Here is a 27,987-nt window from a genome sequence, read left to right on the forward strand (position 1 = left end):
AGAGATAAATGGAATGTCTCTGTCATTTGTCTGAAACCATGTGGTGAAAGGCATGACTTTTTTTCCTAACAGTTTTGCAGAGTAATAGGACAGACTTTGATTTGGATTGTGCAACACATGTGCTGGGTCACTTTAAAGTCTGCCAAGTTCTAATTTGCAATTTCTAGAAAATTTAGAACAGAAACATCTGAGTGTCTGCAGAAATCATGCTTCTAAATTAAACTTCTGGATTTTGTGTTGATAAAGCATGAAATTTCCTGGTAATATTTGTCCACTGAATTTCAGGGACAGCTTTTGTTGACAGTGTTGCACTGGTGATTCTGCTGTTCTATTCCTGGTCCTGCAGTGTGTGAATTATAAATGCTTTAGAGCAAAATGCTCATTGAAAAGGTGTTAGCTAGGTTTAATTACTTTTTGTTTCTGTCAAAGAAGCAACAAATCTTTATAAGAATGGTCTTTTACCTTGTTATTGTTTTCTTCAATGAATTTCTGCAGTTGATAAATAATGACCTAACTTTCCCAGGCCAGTAAGAACTGTGTCTGAACACCCTGTTACAGCAAGTATAGGAGTTTGCAAATATCACTGAGAAAGCCAAATACAAGGACTTTTGTTTCCACAGCAAAGGAGCTGTGCAAAGTGAGTAACTCATAAACCAGCAGAACCAAGTGCTCTTTCAGTGCACAAAGTATTTATGTACTTTTTTTAATTACTTTTTTTTTTTTCACTAATGCAGAAGTGTCAGGTTATAGAGATGAATTTTGTTTAACTGTGGAATAAGATAGACTGATGGCATTATAATCTGACATTCCTATATCACTAAATATAGTTTGGAATGAAAACCAGGCAGGTTTTCTGTGCTGACAAGAGCAGAGTTCAATGTAAGGATGGTGTTGACATGCACACAGATTTCCACAGGTAGCTAAGCAGGCAATCAAAACATTTACAGTCTAATCTGACTGAGGGATGAAAGGGTTCCTGTCTCACTGCCCACCTGAGGAGAACACCCTCAGTCTGTGGCAGCTGGTTTCTAATCCTGCTTTTGATCCTGCCTCTGTATCCAGAACCGTGTGCTCTCCTCCCCTGACAGGTTGTGGCTTCCCAAGTGCAACTCCTTTTGAGAACTAAAATAAACCCCATCACTGTTGCATTTAGGCACAGCAGGTTTCCTGTTAGCAGGGGAACTGAAGTGGCCAGACACAAATTGCAGCTAATGGCCCAAAATAAACTAACTTTGATTGCTTTTCACTAGTCTTTCCCTGGACAGTGACTCCAAGTGTTACTTTTAGCAGCTGTAGTGTATGAAGGGAGCTTTGGGGACAGAGAGCTCTGTTGTTGGGAGCTGTCCCTGCAAGGCTGAGAGCACTTGGAATGCTGCTATTGATTGGCCAGGCTGTTTGCTCCTCCTGGAGAGCAGGGGCTGCCCCTGCTGCAGGAGCTGCAGCAGCTGTGCCACACTCCTGTGTGTGTGCCAGCCTGCCCAGGGGGGCTACTGACCTGCCCAGGGGGCTACTGACCTGTCCAGGGGGGGCTACTGACCTGTCCAGGGGGGGCTACTGACCTGTCCAGGGGGGCTACTGACCTGCCCAGGGGGGGCTACTGACCTGTCCAGGGGGCTACTGACCTGTCCAAGGGGGCTACTGACCTGTCCAGGGGGCTACTGACCTGTCCAGGGGGGGCAACTGACCTGCCCAGGGGGCTCCCTGGGGCTCCTGGCAGTGTGGTGCCTCCCAGGATGTTGATGCTCTTTTGCTGTTCAAAGATTTGCTGCTTGATGCTGGTGGGAGGATGGGATGTGGTGGAGAATGCAAAGGCTGAGGAAGTTTCTTCAGCAAATCAAGAGCTGGAAGTGTCTTTGGTGGTCTTGTGAGAGGCACAATGGAGATGACATCATTGTCTATAAAGAGAAATTAAACTAATTAACAGCCCTGTAGGAAATGTAAAGAAAGAGGCCAAACCAGCCAAGTTATGTTTATGGTTTAAAAACACCATCCACCTGGGACTGATGTGTTTATCCTGAGAGCTCCTTTTTCTCCCCCCAGATTTTATTTGAAATGCAAAAGATATAAAAAGATTAACTGTAGCTTCTCAAGTTGGAGATCAATTACTTAGCGAAGTCTTGTTCTCCAAAGAGAACAGAATACAGTCTATTTTTGGACAATACTGGAGAATACAGTGTTGCAGATACCTCATTTAACTTTTTTTTTTTTTTTTTTTTTTTTTTTTTTAAATTTCACTGACCTATTAAAATAAGCAAACAACAACAACAACAAAAAAAAGACTGTAGAATTAATTACTCATCTCAGGATGTTCCTAAGGATAAGACTAATGGATAGAACTTAGGCTGAGAAATTAATTTTGTAACCTAGCTTGTGGTCTACAAACTGAGCATTTCCACCAGTGATGGTCCCTGCTGCAATCATCCTTCCCTTCCATGGCTGTACTGTGCCATGCAAACTGGAGAGAGGAATAATAGATGAGTTTTTCAAGTGAAACTGGCAGATCTGACAGCACATGTGTGCAGTGGAGAGCTGCTGAGGCAAGAGGATGCTGGACTGAGCCCATCTAAAATATTTTTAGACTCATGATTTTCCAGGGAAACAGGACTTTTGTTTTTATTTACTAATTCTGTACATCTCTAAATATGTTTGTGTCTCTTTTTCTTTCTCTTAGCCAAGCTGGAACTTTCTCCTACAAGACCCTGTCCAAGACAAATGGTGGACTTGGGTCCCAAATGCCAATTCTTTCCCTGCCATCTCCCCCTGCTGTGGGGTTTTACTTTGCTGGATGCTGTTGCTGTTCTGAGGCTGGGAATGGATGGCAGCCAGGGTACCCCTCCCCAGGGAGAAACCCCAGTGCTCTCTGAAGGGGAGCTGGTGCTGGATTCTGAAGGGTTTCAAAAGAGCCAATTTTGTTCCCTAAGCAGCCCAAGAATTTAGTTACAAATTCTGTTTCAGATCTTTCTGTGGCATTGCATGTTGTGACATTGAATCAAACTTAAAATACCGTGGTTGGATGGGTAAAAGATGGCAAGAGAAAACACTCAAAACCTTAATCTTTTAGTAGCCCAGAAACTTTTACAATGTGTTCTTTGACAAAATAGCCAATTAGTCAGGAAGTAAAAAATTAACCTGAACTTATTCAGGAGTCAGAGTGAAACTAAAACATGAGAAAAGTCTGATGGAAGATGTGCACTGGCTGGGAGCACAAGAGCTTTTTACACAATACTCACAGAGTCTACTGATCTTCCATTCCAAATCCTTTTAAATCTTCTCTCTTTAATTAAAAAAAAAAAAAAAAAAAAAAAGGATAAAAAAGAAGAAGGCACTGAGGCAGCAAGACTGACACACCAGAAAATGCATTTCAGGGGAGAGTCATGAATGTTTAAACTGGCTGAAAGGCAGCCAGGCCCAGAACCAGGGGGGTTTGAAGACAGGCTCTGTATAATTGACATCAGGGAAGAAATTCTGGGGAGAAATTTCCTTAAACTTCATCATTGAGGGTTGCAGAAATTTTAGTCAGAAGGAGAGCATTTATTCTTAAAGACATTTTAATGCTTTGATACTTCATATAAACACTGGGAAAACACAACTCTCAAAGATGTACTTGCATTGTGCTATTTGTAAGAATTACTAAATTTGTTTTGTTTATAACCAGAGCTGTAGAATCCATGTTGCTTTTCTCTTTCCTCTTACTAATTCCCAGGATATGCATTAGTCTGGGCTGCAGGGCAGGGGACAGACAGCAGAGCCAAAGTTTAGCTGTTGCCTCATGGAACTGATGACAAGTGCAAACCACCAATATGAGCAGATCCAGTGTTACTGTAGGACAGTTTAAGCTCCAGCCTCCTTCTTTGTGTTGAAATTGTATTTTATTTATTGCCAGCACAGAGGGAATGCCATGCCATGCTTCCCAACATTTTCCATGTGTTTCCATTGCCTCCTTGGTGGCAGTTCCCCCATCCTGGCTGAGTGGCTGGGCTGCAGCTCAGTCCACCTGCAGAATCCCATCTTCTATGGGATATGAATCACAGCAGCAAAGAAACTGGGGCACTGCAGCTATTTTGGTGAAGCTGAAGGGTGCTGGGGAAGGAATGTCCCTGTTCTCAGTCTCCTCAACACCGTGGCTGCTCCTGTGGTGGTTTCTGGAGCAGGGAAAGGCTTGCAGGTGAAGGCAGTGCTCACAAACCAGGGGCTGGGGAGTCTCTGGGACCTTGGAGATGTGCAAGGCTTTAGTGCAGGGTGTGATGCAGGACAGGGCTGGCGTGGGGAGGACCCAGCATGGCACAAACTGGGTGGAGGAGGTAGAAGTGTGATTCTCTTTTGGAGAATGTGATGTCATTTCAGGCATAGATCCAGAATTTTGCTTAAACCAGCTCTGTCTCTGGGAAAATGACATTGCAGATGGTGAGTGTCATTTCAGTGTAATGCAATCCTGTTATTAATTTAGTTAATTTTTCAACTGTAAATGAATGCAGTCTGAGTTAAGAATTTCAGATGATTTTGAGTGTGGATGTCACAGGACTGCAAAGTACCTTCATGTTTCCTTTAACCAGTTTAGCCAGGAAAGCAGGAATGCACCATTGGGGTGGCTCAAGTCACAAATCAGTTCAGTGTTTCACAGACACTGAGAATCCAGTGGTGGTTTCTGCCTTGTCTCAAATGAATACTTTGCTATTCATTATTTATGTACTATCTAATCTGTGACTTTTTATTTAAGATACCTGCCAAGAAATGCACCCTTTAAGATATTTTGTCTTCTGCAGTGCTCAGTTTTACAGGCAATTCAGTTTTGCATATTTCTTACTGTTTGAACAGGAAAAACATTAAACTGTTCGTGTGTCAGTTTGTTATTTAAGTGTCAGCAGCCATTTTTTAAAACTTTTTGCACTTGATGTGTCTCTAGTCAGTCTTGCATCTTGACACCCACATCAGGAGGTGAAGGTAATTTCAAAATGATTTCTTCAGAGACCCTCTGTAGCCCTGGTCTGCTGGGGGCTGTGCAGGTTTCAAGGGAATGTGAAGCCAGATAAAAATCTAGAGATGTTAAAAATCTATGTCAGAAATACCTCGAGGTCTGCAGCTGCTCTGAAGACCCCCTGGTGAGTGTGGTGAATACTTTCCTGTCCTCAGGAGTCTGTAGCAGGTTCAGTCCCAGGAGGATTTATATTCTTTCCAAAACTGTTATCTTTCTTACACATTACAATTCAATAGCTGCAGTTATTTCTACTAATGTCTATTTCTTTCTGAGGCTGGATGGTGTGATTCTGTCTAAAATAGAGCATTTTTTTCCTGAAAGGATTGCATATGTGCTCACACAGTGCTTCTGTTGTTCCTTTTTTAACCTTCCTGTTAGGCTGGTAATGATTTCCCCTTAGACCATCTTTTACCTTCTTTCCAGGAGCTAAAAATATGAGCTGCACTCTGCACATCCCTGTTTCCTTTACCTTAATGCATTAATTTAGATTAAGCAATTGCCTTGCCTTTAATTCTTCAACTTCTTTAATTACTGTACCAGTGTGATTTCTTTTGGCTCTCTTTTCATTCCTTGCTCCACAGTGGAGGAGAATCCATGTGCTGACTGGTTTTCAGCTGCATCTCTGACCTGCCTTGGCACAGATGGGTTCTCTCCAGGAGCTCTCCAGGAGCTTCCTGCACACTGACAGGTGGGCAGCTGTGCTCCTTGCACTGAGAGTGTTGTCAGAGCTCTGACCCTGGAAGGTGACTTGGATTTCTCTCTTCTGATGGTTACATGTGCTGTGGCTCCAGATCTGGTTATCTGGTCTGTGCCTGTCTTTGGCACTTAAATTTGGGTGTGGGGACTGCCTGGCAGGGGCTGCTCCCAAGAGATCTCTGAGCACAGGAGAAATATTTGACTGAATATTGAGAACTGAACAGGCAGGAGTAATACTGGAGGAGACTCCAGTATTTGTTGTGTGAAGTGTGAGAGTTTGCCAGAGGAAGTACCTTTTCAGCTTCTAACTATAGTGCTGTTTTGTAATTATTCATTTGGATGGAAAATTCCAGCCCTCTAAAAGTTATCCCAGATGCAACTTTGCCAGGAAATGCTTTACATGGAAAATAATAAAACTCCTATGAATACACAGTCTCCAGGTGAAACTGGATGCTGAGCATACTGCTGGAAGCAGTCTGAGCCTTGTTAAATATGTGTCCCAGTGTTAGAGGGCCCTGCTTTCCACAATGCTGCTGGGGCTCTGAGTGGCCAGGATTTCTCTTTGTGTCGTGGGGAAAGAGGAAGTTCCATACAAGGAGCTGGGATTTTAAAGAGTGAATATCTGCACAAGGCACAGGTCAGTCACATTTTGCAGATTTCTCTGCCCTGTGCTCCTCTCTGAATCCTTATGAATTGTATTTCTTATCTGTTCCCCCCATTTGTTGATACTTTTAACATGAGGAAAAACTATTTTGATATTTCTCTGTCAGTTATTTTGACATTAATCAACACTGCAGATCTTGTTTTGTTTGGTGTCTGGGTACATCATAAAGAGAGTTGCTGAAAGAGTTCAATTACAATATCAGCATCTCTGCCAAATGTATTGAGCTGTTCTGAAAAGCGGCTTGTCTTTTCTGACCCAGATACACAGTTTCCAACTGTGGGAGATGCTGCCAGAAAGACTCTTGGCAGAAGGCCAGCAATAAAATTATACTGCAGAAAAACACAACATATTTTCAGCAGCACTTTGTGTGGTGTGATGAAAAATTACCTGTCTCCTGAATGCAAAGCAGAGGCTAAAATAAACTTCCAATTTGAAGTTGCAAGCCTCTCATTCTGACTTTTGAAGGTTAACAAAAACTGGTATAAATTCCAGTTATTTTCTATTACTGTGTGTGATAGATACTCACAGGAGCTGTGTTAGATCCTCATTGTTTTGTTATTAGCAACCTCTGTTGTTCTTGCTGCCCTGTCAGTATAAACTGTCTGCTCTTGGGGTGCTGCACACTGCAGTTCTCCTGGGCAGACACTGCTGCTGGGATAGATTCAGAAGGTGAAGGGTGTTTTTAATGCCTCAGCTGAATATTGTTAGCATGTGCCTTCTTGATGGAGCATTTCAAACCAATTTTCACAGTGTTCTACTTGGCCTGGCCAGGAGCCTGGAGAGCAGCTCACTGAAGTGAGGGGTCTGGAGCTCTGGTGTCCAGTGACCCCAATTTCCTCTTCTCTGTTCACCAATAATGCTTCTGTGCAAGGTGCTGCTGCAAGAGGATATTGGGGTGCCAGACACAGTTCATGTCTCCTTGTTAGAGACTCACAGCACCCTAATTCTGGTATTTCAGTCCCCATGGAATGCAAGTACCTGTTTCTCCTGCCTTTTCACCTCCCTGTTCACAGGCACTCAGAGGCAGCTGAGCATATTCATCACCCCTGGCTGTTTAACTGCATGTCCCCTGGGAATGCAGCTGCAGATGCAGGAATATCTCCTACTACAAAAGCCTCATCTGAAATTCTTTTTGCTTGTCTCCAGCCAAAGCATAAACTTCCTCCGTGAAGGATGAGATGTTTAATGGAAACGCTGCTACACTGTCATGGTGTTTTAATAACATTTCTAATGTGTCAAATCCCCAGTGATTTTAAACCACACTGCAGACTCTGCGTGGCTCCACTGTGACCTGGTTTGGAGACAGAGATTATTTACTGGTGTTTTACACTTTAGGGGCACATGATGCAGAGCAGAAGTGACTTTTTCAAGGTCATCAGGGTCTCAGTGGTGCAAGGAGCTTCCTGTACAAGTTTCCTTGCAAGTGTGGGTGGCTGCCCCAGGTAAGACAGCCACACATTTAAATATTGTGCTTTTTAGTCTGAGCATCAGCTGTTACTTCCCTGAGGATGCAGGAGCAAATACCCTGCTATAGCCTGCTAGTGGAATGAGGCTGCTGGGTTTATGGAATTGCTGCTCACTTCACATAATGCTTTCTGATGTATTTGGTGCTGAGCTATGTTATGCTGCCTTAGTCCATATGGTTGGAGCAGATTTGATTTTGGTTTTCCTTAATTTAATTCTGTGTGCTGTCAAATGTACTTTATTCTGTATATTGTGTCTACACTTTTATAGTAAACTCCCTCCTGTTTAGTGCTTTTGTTGAAAATGTTCTCTCAAAGTCTGAACTAAATTAGGGTTTCACTCCTTTGCGTGTTTCTGAAATATTCGTAGGATGTTAATGACTTGGAAGACATCATGTATCAGCTTCAACTCAATTCTCAGGATTTTTTTCCAGCTTTCTGAATTTTGCAATAAAGATCCCTTTGTAATTCATCTGTCTGTGCCCTGACTTCAGTCATGCACTGCTGAAAAAAAGGGCAGGTAAGAAGCTCATAAATACCTTCATCCAACAACCTTTACTTGTCACTGAAAACTGAACCTGTCTTGGAAACAAGAAAACAGGTCAGTGCTTCACACACTGCTGAGGCAGAGTACAGAGAGGTGTTGGTGTTTTCACTTCACCAGCCCAGCAGAGATTAACCCCCATTGTGGCTGGGACATTCATTTCCAGCCTGGTTTGGATTTTCCAAGACCCTGAGAAGCACCCAGCAGGGCTGGCCTGAGGAGTGAGTGTTTGCAGAGCCTGGGGAGGCTCTCCCAGACTTCAGCAGCCTGCTCAGCACTCAGTGAGCACCAGAACTTGCTCAGCCAGCTATCTCTATCCATCTGCTTGCCACAGCCTGGGAGAGCTGATAAGCAACAGCTTGCTTAGTCTTGGGAGGAGGCTGGGCTGGAGTGTTGCTGGAGTCTGGAGACATTGTACTGGGCATATGCTGAAGTCAGCAACACATTGCAGTGCCCTTCTCTCTGCCTGGAATTGCCAAGTTACAGCTACCACAGAAGATAACAAACTGAAAATGTGAAATGTGGGAGTGACAGGGAAGGAGAGTAGGTGAAGATAGCTGGAATTCAGTTTGGAGAGAGAAATAATTTGAAATAGATTATCTAGAAATGTGTCTCATAAAAGTCTCTCTAGTTTGTATCTGCTGATTCAAGTTATTATTAAAAAGCAAAATGACCTTGTAAAGAGTCTGGCTAGTTCTGGAGATGGTGAAAGGCTGTTGAGTGTGAAGGAGCTTATGACTAGTTCACAAAAATAAATACTGCCAAAGCTGTGATCTCTGCTTAGTTTTTCCTCAGCTGCCCCTGTCTGACTTTCAGGACTCTTAGGAGAAAGAACATCTCCTTAGCTGATGGCTTTGGGGAGCAGTTTGGTAGAGTGTTAATACACCTTGGTGGGCACAGAGCCTCTGTGATGAGAAGTGGGGTCAGTCAGGGTTTTCATTAACTTGATTTTCCCAAGTATTTTTAGTATGACTGCACTTCACTCTGTTGGGGTTTCTTCCTTGGCAGTTTCCAGCTGCTGGAACAGACAGGTCCTTGCACATTGTTCTTGTCTGGCTTTTTGTTTTGCCCAGTTCTACATCCTCAGTTCAGTGGTGTGACATACAAACAACTATCAGCCCTTTGCTGCCAAAGCTACTGGTCCTGTAAACCTGCTTAATTTGTTCCTGACCTGAGAAACAGGGAAGCAGGATCTGCTGTTACCTTTTCCCCTGTCACATTCAAATCTCTGTGGGATGCAACATTTTAATTATTCCCTGTCACATCACAGGTTTAAATATCTCCTCAGCTTTCAAGTCATCTCACCTATCCCTCTGCTGTTGCCAAACATGCTTTTAATCTCTAACAATGTCAGGCTTCTCTGACACACAATATGCAAAGCATTGCTGGAGAAGGGGGGTCAGCATACAGGAGAAAAGGAAAACATTTTGTGTGTGTGTGTATGTGCCAATCTGCAGAAATTTACTGACTGGGTTTCCAATTGCTTCAAAATGTTGCTGGAGAGCTGATGCAACAATATGTGCAGTGAAAGGAAAACAGGAATTTTCTGCAAGGACTGAGTGTCTTGCTGTGCAGTGAGCTTATGCTTCCCTCTCTCACATTACCTGCTCTGTTATTCTGCTCTTCCCTCTCACAGAGCAGTTCTTTGTAGTTCCATGCTGCCAGTGCTGGTGTTGTTTCCCAGTTTAGTACAAGAAGGCTGCTCCTGCAGGATCTTTTCCATGCTGAGAGCTGGGAGAGGCAGTGCATGGGCAGCACAGGCAGTGTGGGTGATTTCAGCTCCTCACAAGTCTGACGTCTGCAGTTTGTTAGAATGTGCTTGTCTGTCTTTAAATAACAACTTGCAGTTATTGCAACCTGAAGCCTTGGTACAGCATCTGACAGAGGATTGAGGGCTGCACTGAGGATTTCCACAGAGAATTACTTTTTGGTAATTAAATGTAGTGTGTTTGATTCCTAATGTTCATTGACACAAAAAGTAACTTAGTGAGCTGGCTTCACGTTTGCCATGTTGGATTTCCTGTCTTCCTCATCCCAGAAGCTGGGATTGCAAGGCCTGGCAAACCTCCCTGGGATCAGCTCTGACTGGCATGGGAAAGTTGTCACATGTGTGTGGGCACATCACAAAAAGTTGCTTTCCACAGTGACATCTGTTTGCTCAGATATAAATGGATCAGTAACTGTCCCATCTGGAAGCTGGGCTGCTCTGATCAGTAGTTTACCTCATTTGCTGCACTTCTGGAATCAACATGCCATCACTGCTGGTTTCAAGTTGTTTCTCTCTTTTTGCAGGTGAATTAGAGAAAGTGACTCCCAGAGCACCTTGGCTGTATGAACTCTTGAGCTGTCAAGAGACTGAGAGGCTTATGAAGAGGTTCTGTCAGGCAAAACAGTGCTTAGCAAAGACACCAAGGAGGAGGGAAAAGGAGAAAGGGAGGGAGAGAGAGCTGAAACACTAACAAACCATGGTAGGTATTTGTTGTCTTTCACAGGGGTGTTTGCTGCTGCCAGGCTTGCACGGGGCCTGATGAAACCCAAGAGGGAATTTTCTGACCTTGCACTAACTGAGGGATGGTACCATGTGCTTTGAGCAAAGCAAGTCAGGTTTGATGTATTGTCAGCCTCTTAAAGCCAGAGAGTGTTCTTGTGAGCCTGCAGTACATGAATTATTAAATACCAACCAAGGGGATGCTCATAAGGTTTTCTAATAAAACTGGCATTAGCAGGCTGTAGCAAACAGCATCAGCGACCTTGAACTTGCAGATTTCATTACCAAATGCTCACACTCCCCTTCACCTCTCCCTCCCAAAAGCAGATTTTGATTATTCCATCCATGTGTGATTGAAGGTGCCTCTGTAGATGAAATGTGTGGAGCCAAATATACCTGGTGTGTATGGGCTGAGTGAGGAGTCACTTCTTGTTTGCCTGGGTTTGGCTGCAAATAGAAATGCCTGAGATGTGGGATTTGTAAAGATGTGCAAGTATGAAGTATTGTGCTGATGAGATTCTGAAATGTGTTCACAAAAAGGCAATAAACCTCCTCAGCCTCTAAAAAGTAGGGATGGAGAGCACTTTAAACTCTTTTTTTGTTGTTTTAAGCCCTCTAAGGTTATTACTGAGAGGATGGAAATGAGAATAATTGCAATAAATTTTAAATACAGTTGCTAATATTTGTGTGGCTGCTGAGTTAGGCTGTGTGATTATATTTGTATTTAAAAAAGACCTAAACCAAGACTTTTACCAGTTACAGAGTGAAAGGGAAAAAGAACACTTTGCAAAGCAGAGTTGTTAATATATTTTATTTTATATAGTGACCCTCTCTGTCATTCTTTTCAGCCTGAATTGTAATGAGGAGCTGATCTTGTCAGCCCCTCTTCATTAGAAAAGAAAATGTGTCTCATAATTAGGAATTACCAATTTGTTTCTGTTCCCCTGTGGTAGCTGACATCTCATGAGGTAGAGGATGGTGGTGAGTTGTTAAATGCAGCTCTGCCTTTCCCTGCAGCCCTGTTGTGGATAACCACAAGAGGGACCTCCTGGAAGCATTCTGCAGCCTATCAAAGTGCAGGGGCTAAAACCAGCCCCTGACAGATGAACTGTTACTGCCCAAATTATCCAGCTGGGTAGCAACACAAAAATTGGGAAGGGAATGATGTCATGACCTGCAGTGGAAAAGACAGGGAGTGCAATAAACCAGGAAATCAGGGACAGTTCCTTAGTAAGGATCCAGTGCAGAGGCCTCTGAGGTTGTTCAAAGGCCCTTTGTGTCCCTAGGAGTGGGCAGAGCTACAAACCCATGAAGCAAGGGTGAAAATGACACCTCCTTAAGGTGCTTAATGTGTAGGAGGAGCAGAGGGCTTTGGTTGGTGATGCCTTCTGGGAGGCTTTCAGGAGGCTTTCAGCAGTGACTGATGTGTCTGTAGAGACCAAGACTTACTGCTGCCCTTGCCACAGGTCTGTGCTGTGATCACAGCTGGTCTGGACACTGTTTAGATCAAAAAAGTCTCACCTGAATAGTCTCCAGCTAACTCAAAACTTCCTAGCACAGGTTACCCAACTAGTGAAGTTTACCTCCCTCAGCAGTATCACTCAGGACTCTTGAGTTTCACTGCAGGCTTTTTTAATTAGCACTCTAATATCTTCCTATTAATTTAACTGTTTTTAAAAAAGACATTTCAGTCTCTTACCGTTTATCTTTATTCTCATCTTCATTCATGCCTTTGTAAATCCCTGCACAGTGGCTGAGCCTCTCACAGTTCTGTACTGCCTGTGACTTCATCTGCAGCAGCTGCAAACCTGTGAGGAATTGGCTCTTTGGCTGCCTGTTCCATGGTGTGCTGCTCTTGTCCCTGGCACAAACAGAGGAGAGGTGGCTGCAGTTAGCACTTCCAGAAGAAGCAGAATTATATTTGGAGAGTATTTTGCAAAATAGGAATCATCTCTCCTTGCCTGCCCTCCTTTCCACATGCTATGCCCAGTGTGCACCTCCCTGGCAGGCAGGATTCCCATTCAGGCAATGTCCTATGTTCTATCAATATTCCAATAACTTTGTTCTCTTTTCTTCCTGTTTCCCACTCCACAACAGAGATCGATCCGATCTTTTGCTAACGATGACCGCCACGTAATGGTGAAACATTCAACCATTTACCCATCTCCAGAGGAGCTTGAAGCTGTCCAGAACATGGTCTCAACAGTAGAATGTGCCCTTAAGCATGTCTCTGATTGGATGGATGAAAAGAACAAGTCTGCAAAGTGTGAGGGTGATGTGGAAGCCAAGGAGGAAGCTGCAGAAGGCAGTGCCAAGTGAGTGAAGCCTCAGCTCACAACGTGTCCCTGTGCTGCCCTCAAAGGCTCCTTTCCTCTGAAATAAGAGTTGTAGTGTTACCTGGGTCTGCTGCAGATGAATGTTCATAGAAGGAGAGGGATATATTTGGGCTTTTTGAGGTGGGAGCACGTAGGGGGAATGCAGGGAATGGCAATAAGCCCAGTGTGGGCAGCAGTTGCTCTCCATTTTTTTGCTTATTTTACTGTGATATTGTGAAATGGCATTTAGCAGACATACCTTTCAGCAGTTTTAAGCAACTGGTTTAACCCCAGCTGGCAACTCAGCCCCACATAGATGCTGATTTTTTATAAAAAATTAGCCAGGTGTGCAGTAAATGCTTTGGAGACAACTGGATGAGACAAGAGCTGCTGCTGGCCTGTCAAAGAAGCATTTCTTGCATTTTACTCCATGTTTTTAAACAGTCCTAATCTACAAAACTGGCTTGTGTTAGAGTCTTTTTCTCAGCACTCAAAAATTAAGTGTCCCTATGTTGCTTTGAAAATTCTTTACTGTGGCTCTTAAAGGTTCCCCTAAACTGCAGCTGGAGAGTAAAATCCCCTTTTAATTACCCTAAATGGTTCCATTTCCAGGGATCAAGGTGGTCGGACATTGTGTGGCGTTATGAGAATTGGCCTGGTTGCAAAGGGCTTACTGATCAAAGATGATATGGATCTGGAGCTGGTTCTCATGTGCAAAGAAAAACCCACAAAGACCTTGTTAACTATGGTTAAAGACAATCTCCCAGCTCAAATTCAGGTGAGTTCATTTGGAGCACTCCTCCCACAATGGCTGATAGCACTGCAAGGGCTATTTGGGGAAAGGCTGGCATTTGTTCCAGCAAGAAAGACAAGTGACACAAAGGAATATACTCTGAATCTAGGACAGCATCTGGGGCATGTGACATGTTTAATGTGGTGACATGAAGTCCTTACTCACAAAATGCAACTCCAACTGCTGTTGTTGCCCTGCTCCTGTTTGTGCTGTCAGTTCCCTGGGAGGGCAGCTGACCCCTGTGTGTGTAACTAACCCAGGGTGGCTTTGGATGCTCTGGTCCACCCATGAGCTGAACTGCAGAAACCTTCCCTGCTCAGCTGTGTCACTCAGTCCCTGGTGTTGTCCCCTGCCTGAAGCTGCAGTTCCCCATTTCAGTTGCTTTGCTTGGGCTGTTCCCACATAAACCCCTCTGTGCTGCCAAGGTGAGAACATGTCACTTTAGGTGGTTGCTCATTTGGGCTCATGTCAATCATAAGCTCACATTATTTTTATTTATGGCTACTGAATTCTGATGGTGGCATCCAGCAGGCAGCAGTTGCAGCTTGTTTAGGGATACCACCTCTGTGACAGAGTTCTGAGGCTGAGGAATCAGTCCAGCTTCCAGGCTCACCAACACTGGTGCCAAGGAACTGCCCTCAAATGTTTCACTGCAAGTGCCTTCCTCCAAATCACAATCAAACTCAATCTGCTTTTCTCCTGACATGCTTTTCTCCCCATGTTTTACCATTCTTGACAGCTGTTAGTTCTCACCCTTCATTTTCTCACAAAGGGCTTGTTTCAATGAGCTAATGTTGTTCCTAGAGATGTGGCCCTATCCATAGCTAAAAATGCAAAGGATCTTTTGAGTAAAGGGTAAATTTTACTTGTTTGAAAATGATAGGGATGTTTTGAGTATTAAAGAATAAATCTTGTAGTGAAGCATGAAATGAGGAGTGTTTAAAGTGAGAAGTTAATATATGCTTCAAAAAAAGTGAGATAAAATGAGAGAATAGACATAATTTAAATATGTGAAGACTGAATAAATTCAAGGGACAGGCAGGTAAGATCCTGTGGGGAAGGACTGTGAGGGATTACAGAAAAGATGAGGGAAGAGGACTCTGACTTGTGAAATGCCCCAGCTGTTGTGGGCATGGAAGGCAAGGAGAGGCTCTGCAGAGGGATCAGATGCTGGAGATGAAGGAGGGTTTAGGCCCATTAGTGGACAAAAGGAGCAAGTGAGGCACAGACACTCAGGAGCTTCTGCTTTGCTGCTTGGAAGGCTCGTGGTGAGCAGATGCTCAGCCATCTCCATCCCATAAAGCAGCTGCAGAGCAGATTGCAGCAGGGAAGGGTCAGAATAGGCATCCCAAACACGGGTCTGCTGGGCCAGACTCCACACAGAAGGAATGGCTGGAGGCTCCTGAGCCCCCTGGGGCTGCCCTGGTGCTTCTGGAGGGAGAGAGGTCCCAGAGGGCTGCTGAAAAACCTGCAGAGACATCACTGCAGAGAACTCTGATCCACTGCACATTAATGGAGCAAACTGTAAGGCAGTTGTAGCACTGGTTACAAAAGAATTGTTTTTGTTTTTAATGAGGGAGGCAAGGCTGCCTTTGTTATTGCAATGTTTATTGCAATTGTAGCCTTTCATTAGCTAAGGCACACAGATTCTCTTTTTCAGTCGATTGGGAGAGTCTTGAAATCTTTCTTGGTGACTTTCAGAAACTTACAGAAGAGAAGTATCTGGTGGAGGAGCATGTAAATGAGGCAGCTATTGTTATCCATAACACAAAGGAGCCCAAGCTCACTTTGAAGGTGATACTCACATCCCCTCTCATCCGAGATGAAGCAGAGAAGAAGGAAGGAGGTACACAGAGCGTTTTAACTTGGTTTTAAGACTGTTCTAGCTAAATGTCCTGACTGTGCAGCACAGGGTTAATTGGGATGTAGTTTTTTAATCGTGAATCATGTACTGACTGGACTGGCTATTGCCATCATGAGTTACATTATCTGGGCCTTAGAAAGACAGCAGTCACTTAATTTTCATGTAAATATGTGTAGTTTGCCTTTGTAAGCAATATTCCTACAGTGTTTACTTTGACATTCAATTAGATCTTAGTTCTCCTTTCTTTCAGACTTTCTATTTAATTCTCGAGCACCTGGCGCTGCACAGTCTTGTTTGCAAATTAAGTCAGTCAAGTGGGATTGGTTCATAGTTTCTTGAAAAACTCATAAAAATGTTTCTCTTTATGTAAAAGCCTTTTCCTGCAAAGCTCGCCAGTGTGTCGTCCTGGCCCTCAGGATTTATTGACTGATGATGTGTATGTTTCTGGCTTTAAGAATTTCCTAACTGGGATACAATTGAAGTTATGGTGCTGTGATACAGCACTTTTGCTTCTGAATTGAACGTTGTACCTCATGTCCTTAGAGCAAAATAGTTCTAGAAAACTGTCACTTAGTCCTTTTCATTCCTTCTCCCTCACCGTGGTGTCCTCCACAGTTCCTGTGCTGCAGGAATGGTGCCTGTAGTACCAGTGAGGCTGGAAACAGACTGTGAGCAATAGAGAAGAGCAAATGTAGCCATACTTTGTTGTATTTTAAAAATCTTTTCAGTAATTTCTGCTTCCGCTTCCCAAACCTATCCCTAGAAACTTTGCCACTGGATGATGTCAGACCTTTGACCAACTGGCCACTCTCTGTCATGACAACTGAGGCAGCTGGGCCCGTGTGGGCTAGGGAACTCCCTGTCGCTCTCTTCCCATTTCTAGACTTGCCACAAGTCCTTTGCTTCCTCCCTCTCCCACGTGGAATTCCGACGGGATGAGAAATGTTGGTCAGTTTGTCCTCGTTTTGTTGGAGGGATGGCAGGAAGGATCCCTTTCCAAGTGACATGTAACACTTTGGCAGCAGTTGAATGCAGAAAAATCTTACAGAACAGATGAATGGCAAAGATCCCCTAATTACACTGGCTGTTTATTCTCAAATTAGCAACAATGCTGTTTCCAAGACCATTAAAAATAAACTGCATATTGCTTTAGTCGTTCAGCTTCCCACAAGATGCTGAGACCAGCCCTGGAGCTCCTGCAGCTCATCCATGTTCATGAGAAAGCACAAAGTGCAGGACAAATTCTGATGGTGAAGGATTTGTGAGATTCCCACAAGGGGATACAGTTTTACACAAAGGCTTCTGCCCAAGTATTTTCTTGTAAAAATTGATGCTGTTATGCCAGTGAAGTCCAAGAATTTCTAAATTAATCTCAGACTAAAGGAGGATTGGAACTTTTATGCTTTCTCATGCTTAAAATGTAGATGGTCTATGTTTTTCAGTATCCTTAAATATTTTCAAAGGTCTCTACTATATTTTTAAAAATTTAAAATGGTTTTACCACCTGTCCTGAAGCAGTTATACACTGTCATTCTGTGCAGCTGCTGAGGACAGGGAATAGGGCCAGGGATCTCATTTTAAAGTCCAGGTTCCTTGGCATTGATTCATCACAAAGAACAGAGACATTTATCATATTCCTTCTAAAGGTATATGGAGCATTATAGAGATGTCACTAAGTTGAAAGGGGAGGGGTACATTTTTTTTGTAATCTTTCCAACCATTTAGATTGGAATCACTTAGATGCAGACCACAAAAGTTTATTGTCTAATATCAAGGGAGAATAATTGGAGAGACTGGTGAAAACACCTTGATATCCAAAGCACTACTATATTTTTTCACTACCACTGAACAGTGTCAACCAAATGTAAACACACTTCCTATGAAGTTTTAAAAATCTGTCAGTTGGCTCCATGCATTCTTTTGACTGAAGGAGCTCAAAGTGCTGTTGAACTTGCCTTTCATCTTCCATGTAAGATAGGCCCAGGCTTTCCTGAGCCTGTGGAAAACTGACCAAGGTTTCTGTGGTGGGATTAGCACTAATCTGTCCTCTAACAACCCAGGTCAGGCCAACGGCCCTTGTTACCAGTGCTCCCATTGTTCTGTAGGAATGCTGTGTGTGCCTTCATGCCCTGATGTCAGAATGTATTGAAAAACATTCCTGGATTTCTCTTCAGTCCCCACCTCTTTGGAAAAGTGTTCATGTTTAAGATGTGGTGTTTGTCCTATTTGTTTTTGCTGCTCCTTAGCAAAAATAAATAGTGGCCCAGTGTGTGTGTGCATTTTGGTGTTTCTCACAAACAGCTACCCATAAAGCTCTGCTTTCTCATGTTGAGAAGTCAAGCACCTAAATTTGCCTGTATTTTGCATCAGTTTAAATTTTAAACTTCTGAAGAAACTGAATTTTTAGTCACAGCATCAAATATAATTCGGGCTTTCCAGACCAGAACCTTGTATCCTGAACACCAGTTGTTGTTACTGAGCATACAGTAACAACAAATTCCATAATTCCAAACAAGCTGGTTCACCAAAGTGGGGCTGGAGTCCCGTTGCTCCTGGAGCAGGACTGGCCAGTGATGCTCCCAAAGGGCCAAGTGCCTCTGAAGGGGCAGCAAGCCCCAGACTGCCCTCCCCTCTCTGGAGAAGACAAGGCTCCTCCTGTGGCTCAAATGAATGGAGTTGGCAGCTCCTGTGTGAAGAGAATGCTACAGCAGTGGGGAGAGAATTCCTGAGGGATTGGTTCTGCATTGCATAGTGTGAGCTAACATCAGGGCTTTAGAATTTACTCTTTACTAAACTCCTTGGATCACTGCCCTTGATAAAACTACAAGGGGAAAAGGAAAGCTTTGCAATCCCGTTTGAAAATTTGGATTTGGTCTCACTTTCCTGACTGGCAGAGCATGAAGAAACATGCCATTCTCCCAGGGGGTCTGAAGGGAGCCCGCTGCAAGCCGCTCGCCCTCTTCACTGCCTGCTCTTTTCATCTTTCTGTTTAATAGAATCTTGCACCCAAAAGTTGGCAGACTGCAACATCAGGACACTGGGGCTGAACAAGCAATTGGCAAAATACTCCAAGATATTTGTAAATTAGATCTTAGGAAATGGTCTTAATCCTGTAAGAAAAAGTACAGTTCTAAATCATTAAAACAAATCTTAAGTTTTTGGTTCACCTGAATGACGGGTGACATGTATTCTGTTTGGTTCGTAATTTAAAGGAAAAAATTATTTACTTTATCAATGGCTGCAACACAAAGCCTCATAAAACACTGAGCCCCAGCTCATTGCAAAATATTAATGATTGTGCAGTCAGTCACCTTGGCCATTTCTAACGTTTTAAAATAAGATTCTGATCATTCATTGACAGTACTTGTTTGATACAATACTTGAGCTTTAAGCAGATGTTTATATTGTCTGCAGTGAAGTTTTCTCAGACAACTACCCAGATGGATGTTGAGTACTCCCGTGCCTCAAATGTCACTCCTGAAAACAACAAAACTGCAAAGGAAATTTAGAAGCAAATCTTGTGTTCCAAAGTGACCTTTTGTTCTCAAAGAAAGACAGAGCTTTGAGACTTTGCAGCTTTCGTTTGGAAAACACAAGAGGAGTGATTAATCCCAATCCTGGAATGCTGTTGATGAGGGCAATAACAAGCAATGCAAATATCTGCTGTGAAGTTCACAGGGGTTAGAAAATAAGCTTATAGCACTTGAGTCAGCAGCTGTGAACTGCAACCATCACCTGTCAGACAAGACACTGGTTCTGTTCAGTTTTACACTGGTGGGGTTTTTTTGCTTTGGGCTTTTTTATTCATCATAACATCAAGTGCTTTTGCCAGAGTAACCTTCCCAGGAAATGGCTTAGGAGAGGCAGCCTTAACATTAAAAATGTAATTGCTTATGCAGCCACTGCTATTCAAAGGAAACCATGAAAATGTCCTTGGAGATGGTACTGACAAACTGAGGTACTTTTTCCTTCTAACTTGTCCTGGTTTAGATGTCTTGCTGGATTTCACACATCTAGCAGAGTCTTCAGTTTGGAATGGATTTAGTATTTCATTCAGCACTGCAAAGGTCTCTGAAGACCTGGAGAATTAACCATTATGAATAATGAAAAGAGTCTATTTCCAAATTATTTAAGTCAAGAGTAACTATGTATTCATAGGAAAATGTCATATTCAAGGTTTTAGTTAAACCATGGATTCATTTTGTTAGTCAAGTTGTGCTCAACATCAGCTAAAACCAGTATCTTTGTAATGTGATTTCACAGAAATGTAGAATCTGTCATTTACAGAGCTTCCAGAGAATCTGGATGTTACAAACTCCTTTGGATTAAAATAAAATAAATACAAAAGGAATGATAGATAATTACCCTAAATATAGAATTAGATGTGGCTGCTAAAAGCAGTTTGTTATAACTTGGTTGATAAAGAGAAAGGGGGGAAAGGCAAAAATGTGTAAACCTGGACAGAAAATATCAGTGTCTTGTCTCTCGAATCCACCTTGAAATTTCCTCTGTTGGTTTCAGTTGCTGTTGGGAAGCATTTACATGAGGGCACTTCCTCTCAAATATAGTAACGACCTGCAAGTTACCAAACCCACTCTTTCATATGCTCTGCTTATATGAAAGACTAATCAAACTAAAGTATTGTACTAGCATTTCCTGTATATTTCTTTCATTGACTTATACTGGCTAGTACTGTTCATGCATTAATATTTCAAATATATTCAATGTTTTTCTTTGGAATTCTCAACAATTGTATGGAGGTAATTTCACTTTCCACCAATTACTTTTATTTATTACCCCCTGAGAATATCTTCCTCTTGTCCAAAGAAGCTTTGAAATTCTCTGCCAACTTTGTGGAATAAAAGTCAAAAGGAACAAGAGGAAAAAATGCCCAATACATCCCAACAGAAAAAAAAAAAAAAAAAAAAAGGAAAAGTGCTATAGAGCTATTTTCTGCCCTGAAATGTGTTCTACATTTTTAATAAGATCCCAGATTGTCTGTAGCAGTGGCCATCTTTATTATTACTATTATTTTACAAGGAGTGAATGCCTTTGCTTCTGTTGCACACGTGCACATTTACTACCTTTAATGGCTCGTTGAAATTAAATAACACGGTGCACTTAAATTCTGGGAGTCTTATTATCTCATTGAGATGCTGCCGCTCTTTTTGTATTGTGACAGAAACCCCTTGGTCAAATTGTATCTGTCTCTTTTTATCCCATTTTTACCAGTAGATAATGTTGCGATGAAAGATCCTCCGGACTTATTGGACAGGCAGAAATGCCTGGAGGCCTTGGCGTCTCTGCGGCACGCCAAATGGTTTCAGGTTGGCTCTTTGTTCTTACCTTGTTGTTATTGTAGCCTTGCAAGGTTTAATTTGAGACAGTTTTAATTTTAATGCCTCTTTAATTTCTGACTAGTCCCTTCTAGAGCAAAGGTCTAGAATTCCAACCCAGTGCTGTACTGTGTGAGGGCAAACGTGACAGGGAGACAGTCAGCTGGTCCAGAGTTGTCATGAGGCTACAAAAGCAATCTTGACATTCCGCTGCCTTTTTTATACATCTTTCTAAATTCAAGTGTACTTTGATATAAGTGTTTTTATTTTGCATGAAGCTGATTAAGTATTAAGTAATAATAATTTAAAACAAAATCTATCCCAGGACTCTGTGCATTTAAAAAGAAAAGCAAAATTGAAGATCAGGCTTTTGCAGGTGTATTGGAATCATTTTGTTTGTTTTAGGCCAGGGCAAATGGACTAAAATCATGTGTAATTGTCCTTCGTATTCTGCGGGATTTGTGCAACAGAGTCCCCACATGGGCACCGCTGAAAGGCTGGGTAAGTACAGAAAGAGCTGGAGGCCACAAGGTCAGGTCTCACATCTCCTGAGAGTTGTAGCAGTGTCTGGACTGGAGAAAACAGAGAAAACTCCTTCCATTCCTGTTCCTTTGCTCCCCATTAACTGCTCCCTGTGTAAGTAACACCTCGAGTCTGTGACACGCTGCTCCCATGGAAAGGGACACTCTGATCCCATGGAAAGGGACACACTGCTGTGGGCCTCACACATCCTGGAGAATTGGCAATAGACTCCCACTTGTTGCCTTCTATCCTTCTTGTTTAGTCTTCCAAAACTATCCTGCTTCTGTGACAATGCCACTCCTGCCAGCAGCTGTTGCCCTTTCCTGGGGCAGGTTTGCTCTGCATGCCTGGAGAAGAACACTGTAGGGCAGCAGAGGTGATGTGTAGAGCTGAAACCCTCTGAGAGGAGAACATTCATCTGGCTTGACTTTAGAAACTCCTCTTTTTTGACTTTTTGAGCAGACAGTGGAGAGCAGCTGGCATCCTCAGAAGGTGACTCAGAGCAGGGGACAGACATGTGCCCTGCACAAGGACATGGCCTCTTCTGGGACAGATCTCTGTCCCTTAGACTTGTAGTGGATTGCAAAGTGACCTGATGTATATGTTCATCCCCTCTGCCCCCCATTTTTAACTGCAGTCACAGTTACCCTTGTGTCCATACTAATCGTAATTTAATGTCTTCTAGCCACTCGAGCTTATATGTGAAAAATCTATAGGTACTTGTAATAGACCTTTGGGCGCTGGGGAAGCGTTGCGACGAGTGATGGAGTGTTTGGCATCTGGAATTCTGCTTCCTGGTAAGGGGCCAAATGAACTCCAGGAACACTAAGGGATGGTCAGCCCACCTTAACATTTAGCTGTAGGATTATATGAGAAATGCCTGCTGTGAACTCTGAACCTGCCATGGAGCGAAATTAATGTCTTTTTCTTTAAAATTAAAATTAAAAGAATTTTGCAAAGTGGTCACTGTGTGAATGATAGTGCCACTGCAGGAGAAGTTAAGGGGAATGTTGGATTTGTTATAAATTAACCCCTACCTCATTAAGGGGTTGCAGGTAAATAGACTTAATGATTATCTGGTTTCTACAGATTCTTTGAGATCTACATATCTATCCAAATTACATGTTTTCTCCCAGACTTATTGATTTCAGTTAATGTTATCACCCATGTGCAGTGTTTACCCTGATAAGGTCTGTGGCCACTGCCAGGGTGCAAAGCCTGGGGTCAGTCTGTGTTGTGAGGCCTGACTCCCTGCTGGAGGAGGGGCTGTGCTCAGCTGCTGTCAGTGCCTGTTTGCACACTGCTGCTCCCTGCCCCCAGTAATCCCCGTTCCTGTCCCTGCAGGGGGCCCGGGGCTGCACGACCCCTGCGAGCGCGAGCCCACGGACGCTTTGTCTGACATGACAGTTCAGCAAAAAGAAGCCATTACACACAGTGCTCAGGTAGGGAACTCTGTGTGCTGCAGCAGGGAGGGATTCAGCTCATTAGCACCATTTATTCTCTGCCAGGATGGCTTGTTTTCCTGGCAGCCCTGACAATTGTTGTGCTGTGCTATCCTGGAAAGGTTAAACCATAGTTGAGGAGTGCAAGAGTTAAATGTGTGTGAAATCTTATCCTTGCTGAGGCAGTGGGATGTCTGTGCACCCACCTCTGCTCCCAGCACAGAGCCCCTGGGGGGCTCCCTGTCAGAGTGCCCTGAACTCTGTGCTACAGAAATTCATGAGTTTTGTGTTTTTAGACATTAGCATTTTCCACAGCTATTGCAGAGGCCAGCTATAAAAGCTGTCTTCTTGTCTGTCAAAACCACAGAAGTAGTTTTGTGTCTAAAGACTTACTAAAAATTTGGGCAACTGAGGTGAAATCCTGCTGTGATTAATTTGTGTTTCTACTGTCCCTTTCAGCACGCACTCAGATTATCAGCCTTTGGGCAGATCTATAAAGTTTTGGAAATGGATCCCCTCCCATCAAATAAATCATTTCAGAAATATTCCTGGTCAGTAACTGACAAAGAAGGTAGGTACTATTTGTTCCAAAAGTCACTAATTGGGCAGTAAACTAGGAGTTAATTTAGAATGGGTGAAGTTCTGAATTATGTGTTGTAAATGTGAAGTAGAAGCTTTTCTTTGTTATATGTAGGGTGATTTTTTTGTTTTTAGTATTTCATTGTGAGAATAAAATCTGCAAGCTCTGTTCTCTAGAAATACCAAGAGACAAGAGGGAGAACAGCCATAATATAGGTGATAATTATCTTTAAGCACAAAGTCCCTTGGCATTTGAAGAGCAGAAGTAGTGTTTGATTCTTATGCTGGCATGAAGAAACTGTAGAAATGTCAAAAAACATTTAATGAGTGTCCATAATATGACTTGCTCAAAAATTCTTTCTAGAAAACAATATATTCTAATTTTAAAAATTTCCACATGTATTTTTTTGTAAAAACAGTACTGTTGGAGGTCTTGCTTAGACTACATGTGGAAAACAGCACTGCAGGTTTGCAGTCCTTATCCCACACCTGGTATTGGACTCAGAGATCCTGCCTGGCCTGGTAGAGTGAGCAGTAAAGCAGTATTGGCTTCCATGTAGCAATAAGAAAGCTGTGACTGATGGATGAGTTCTTTTCTCTATAAACAAGCAAGGAACAGTGTGGGACTAATCAGAGTTCTGCTGTGGGATGGTGTTTTGCTAATGGCATATGCGTATTACAAGGAACTTTATACCCTATAAATATACCCTATAAATATACCCTATAAATATACCCTGTTATACCCTAGGTACAGGCTCATCTGCTCTGAAGAGACCGTTTGAAGACAGTGTCGGGGATGACAAAGACCCAAATAAAAAGATGAAGCGTAATCTGAGGAAAAGTAAGTGCAGCACTTCTCCATTCTGTTTTCCAAGATCTATTGTACAGGGGGAGCTGCTTTAAAAGCTTCTCTGTGTTGGTGTGGTAGAGCATGTGAAAAAGCTTTGGAATAAAATTGTTGTCTCTATCACCCCGCATCTGGAATGTCAAACATCTCTGTGCATCTGAATTTCCCCTGACATGCTTTACTAACTGAATGATTTGCATTTTAAATGGGATTACCCATCAAGTTGCACCAGAACCGAAGCTGCCCAAGCAGCTGAGGTATTTTACTGGTAGCATCCCTGTATTGTGGGGTCTTTTTAAAGTACTGCAGTGACTTTGCTGAGTGAAGACTGCACTCTCTTCACTCTTCCCCTTCCTGAGTTAGGTGCTGGTCTCTCAAGATCTCCCACAAGGAAAATAAAATGTGTAATCTGCAAACCATTAATGTGGCACACACGCACAGACTAGAAGTCTCTTGGCATTGCTGGGATCCAGTCATTCTGGGATCCAGTCATTCTGGATTCACATTTCATTGTGCTACTTCAATGCCAGTTCTGGATCTGGTTCCCCATTAGCTATAAAACTTGTTACTTCTTTTCCAGCAGCCAGGAGGAATACAGCTAGCTGCAACAGAATGGTGTTAATATAAAATCAGGTCATTATAGTTGTTACCCCAAATTAGAATGGCTTATTAAAGACTTAACAGCATTGTGGCTCTCCTCACCCTCTTGAGAGGCTGAGGGGTAGTTTTGCTCCTTGATACAGACAGAAGGCACTGAAATGCAAACTGTTTCATTTTTTCTGTTCATCTTGTTTTGTTCATTTTCCTTTCCCCTCCTTCCCCCACCCCTTCTACTATCTTGTACTAGTACTAGATAGTAAAGCAATAGATCTCATGAATGCTCTGATGAGGCTGAACCAAATCAGGCCAGGGCTTCAGTATAAGCTGCTGTCACAGTCTGGTCCAGTCCATGCCCCAGTCTTCACAATGTCTGTAGATGTTGATGGTACGACTTATGAAGCATCAGGACCTTCTAAGAAAACAGCCAAGCTCCATGTGGCAGTGAAGGTAAGGCAGCCTGAAGTAATCTGCTAACCCCAGATTGTGGGATGGAGTATGAAATGTGCTCAAAATTTAAAAAAGATAAATTCATTAAGCTGAACTGCTCGCTGTGTGCTCTAAAGACACGGAGCTGGCCATGGTTCAAAGAGCATCACTGGTTTTGTGCTAGTGTGGGAAAGAATTTCCTGGAGCTCTACAGATCAGCTCCTGTTGCAGTGAACTGAATGTGGTAAAATTCTGGGTGGGAGGGGTTTAGTTGTGTTCTATTCTACTCCTTCCTCCTGTTGGTTTGGAAATGGCATGTTGGTGGCTGCTTCTTTGTCCCCCTCCTTCTCTGTGTCCATTCCTGGCTCTTGTGAGCTCCTGGAAACAGAGCTCTGTCCTTGGTGCCTGAAGAGCATCCACCAGATGTGTGCTTGGGGATGTGGCTTAGTGGTGGGTGTGGCAGGGCTGGGGTAATGGACAGTTGGACTTGATGATCTTAAAGATCTTTCCCAACCTAAATGAGTCCATGAAAGAACATCTGTTAATGGAACTGCTCTTCTGATAGGAACAGGCCCATCTGTCATTCTGTGCCTCATTTTGTTTTGAACAAGAATTTCCTTTTTAGAATCTTCATCTGGCAACTTTTTGCTTTCCTTTGATTTCAGTTTTGAAAATCCCATTGTCCTATGTGCTTTCAAGTTCAAAGTGTCCAGAAGTATCTGAGGGCATGTGCTATTCCTCCAGGAAAAGAAGCTCTCTGCATGTGTGTCCTTCCAGACCTTCTGCCTCATTCTTTTATTTTGCCTTCCTCCCTGCAGTTTATAAAACAATAAAAAAAAAGCCCAAAAAACCTACTTGCCCTGAAAAACTGTGACTGCTCTGCCCTTGAACCTCTCTGCGTCAGCCAGATCTGTGCTGGTGCCGACCCAGCTCTGTTTTCTCTAAATTTGCACATCAAAACATCCACGATTCGAGCCAAGAGGAAATGGGTGGTGTGGTTCAGACTTGCTTTTTTTTTTTCTTTTTTTCTTTCTTTTCCTTCTCAGCAGACCCAGACCGTACCTTCTCAGTCTAATAAGAGGGAATAATGTGAGATTTCACTTTCTAATCTGACCTTTTTAAAATGCAGAAGCCCTGAAAATGCAGTGAGATGTTCCCCAGCTACATGGGAAGTTACCCAGGCAGTTCTCAGCTCAGGGTTCAAACACAGTCATTTCTGCAGACTTTGTTCTTGGCCCTAAATTTTCAACAGATCTTCAGGTTCCTTTCAGTTTCCTTTGCCCTATGTGTGGTAGCTCTGTGCAGATTGATCAGGAAGCTGGTTAAGGGAGAGGCTGGCCTTGCTCATGGAGGATGTTTTTGAAGGAACTGAGCTCCAGAAGTACCATCTTGTATAAGGCTTTAATTCTCATAAGACTGTTTGTCATGTTTGCCCCACAGTCCATCTCTTGATCTGTCCATAGACACAGAGAGGGGGGAAATTGTGCATGAAAACCATTTCCTCATAAGGCCATTAAACAGTGTCTTTAATTTCTTACTTTACAAGGAAATCTTGAGGTGATGAATGATGCTCATGAGTATCTTTGAGATTAAAATTCTGTTTTGTGTGGATTCCACTTTTGGAAACCTGAAATTATTTTTCCCATTGATATGGTATTCCCTACTGGTAACCACTGAAATGGATATTTCCATTTCAAATAGGAGAAAACTAATATTCTAAACAATCTGCCTTTTTTAAGAGTATGGTAGAATGTTTGTTATGTTGTGATCAGCTTTGTATTAGTTCCTGTTCTGCTGCCTCTGTCACAATTCATGTCATGGGACTTTGTTGTAGGTTTTACAAGCGATGGGGTATCCAACAGGTTTTGATGCAGATGTGGAGTGTGTAAGTTCTGATGAAAAATCAGATACTGAAGGTAAAAATGAAACAACGTCTTCAATCTCAAGCAATAATAATACTGGCAATTCCACAGCTGACACCTCCGCTACCCTAGAGGTGAGGATCACATTGAAAGTACAAAAGATGGTGTGGGGTTTGGGGTTTCATTTTTCATTGGGTTTTTTTCTGTTCTACTTGTCAGAATGGTAAAACATAAATTTCTTCAGTTGGGAGACAATTTCCAGAGAATGTGTAATCATGGATAACTCAAACCACATACATATCTAGCCCATTGAGAAATGGAAATGGAGTATTTTTAATGGAACTGCCCTGGTTTTATCCATAGCTGAGAAAATTCTATTGCAGCCTGATCTGGTGTGGAGATCTCAGCTTTACCTTGCTTTCCAAACAGTTACAGACATTTCTACTGAAACACAGGACTCAGGGCATGAGATTTCTTCAGTCTGAGCTTGGTAGTGTGTGTGCCAGGACATAATTAGATGCAGCAGCAGAGACGTGTGCAGGGCTGGGAAGGTCGGTCTCTCCTTTTGGTG

The 27,987-nt window shown here is 42.9% G+C and overlaps 1 protein-coding gene across 19 annotated transcripts in view; it reads left to right on the plus strand.

The window, feature by feature from the left end:
• The window catches only part of STRBP (spermatid perinuclear RNA binding protein), a 58,783-nt gene that overhangs the window by 11,642 nt on the left and 19,154 nt on the right, over positions 1-27,987 (plus strand). For 12 of the 19 annotated variants that reach the window (XR_013776604.1, XR_013776605.1, XR_013776606.1 and 9 more), the window contains exons 2-13: positions 10,635-10,810; positions 12,928-13,145; positions 13,758-13,923; positions 15,640-15,784; positions 21,035-21,129; positions 21,544-21,639; positions 22,346-22,457; positions 23,005-23,102; positions 23,562-23,673; positions 24,430-24,522; positions 25,376-25,575; positions 27,389-27,550. Coding sequence is in view for 16 of the 19 variants with exons in the window: in XM_079324510.1 (XP_079180636.1) it covers positions 10,808-10,810; positions 12,928-13,145; positions 13,758-13,923; positions 15,640-15,784; positions 21,035-21,129; positions 21,544-21,639; positions 22,346-22,457; positions 23,005-23,102; positions 23,562-23,673; positions 24,430-24,522; positions 25,376-25,575; positions 27,389-27,550 (1,500 nt within the window). In the remaining 3 variants the exon portion in view is untranslated. The remainder of the gene's footprint in view (positions 1-10,634; positions 10,811-12,927; positions 13,146-13,757; positions 13,924-15,639; positions 15,785-21,034; positions 21,130-21,543; positions 21,640-22,345; positions 22,458-23,004; positions 23,103-23,561; positions 23,674-24,429; positions 24,523-25,375; positions 25,576-27,388; positions 27,551-27,987) is intronic. The other 7 variants (XM_079324508.1, XM_079324512.1, XM_079324507.1 and 4 more) reach the window with 3 other exon arrangements.

Source organism: Erithacus rubecula (genome assembly GCF_903797595.1).
Source record: "Erithacus rubecula genome assembly, chromosome: 21".
In the NCBI taxonomy this organism is placed as follows: domain Eukaryota; kingdom Metazoa; phylum Chordata; class Aves; order Passeriformes; family Muscicapidae; genus Erithacus; species Erithacus rubecula.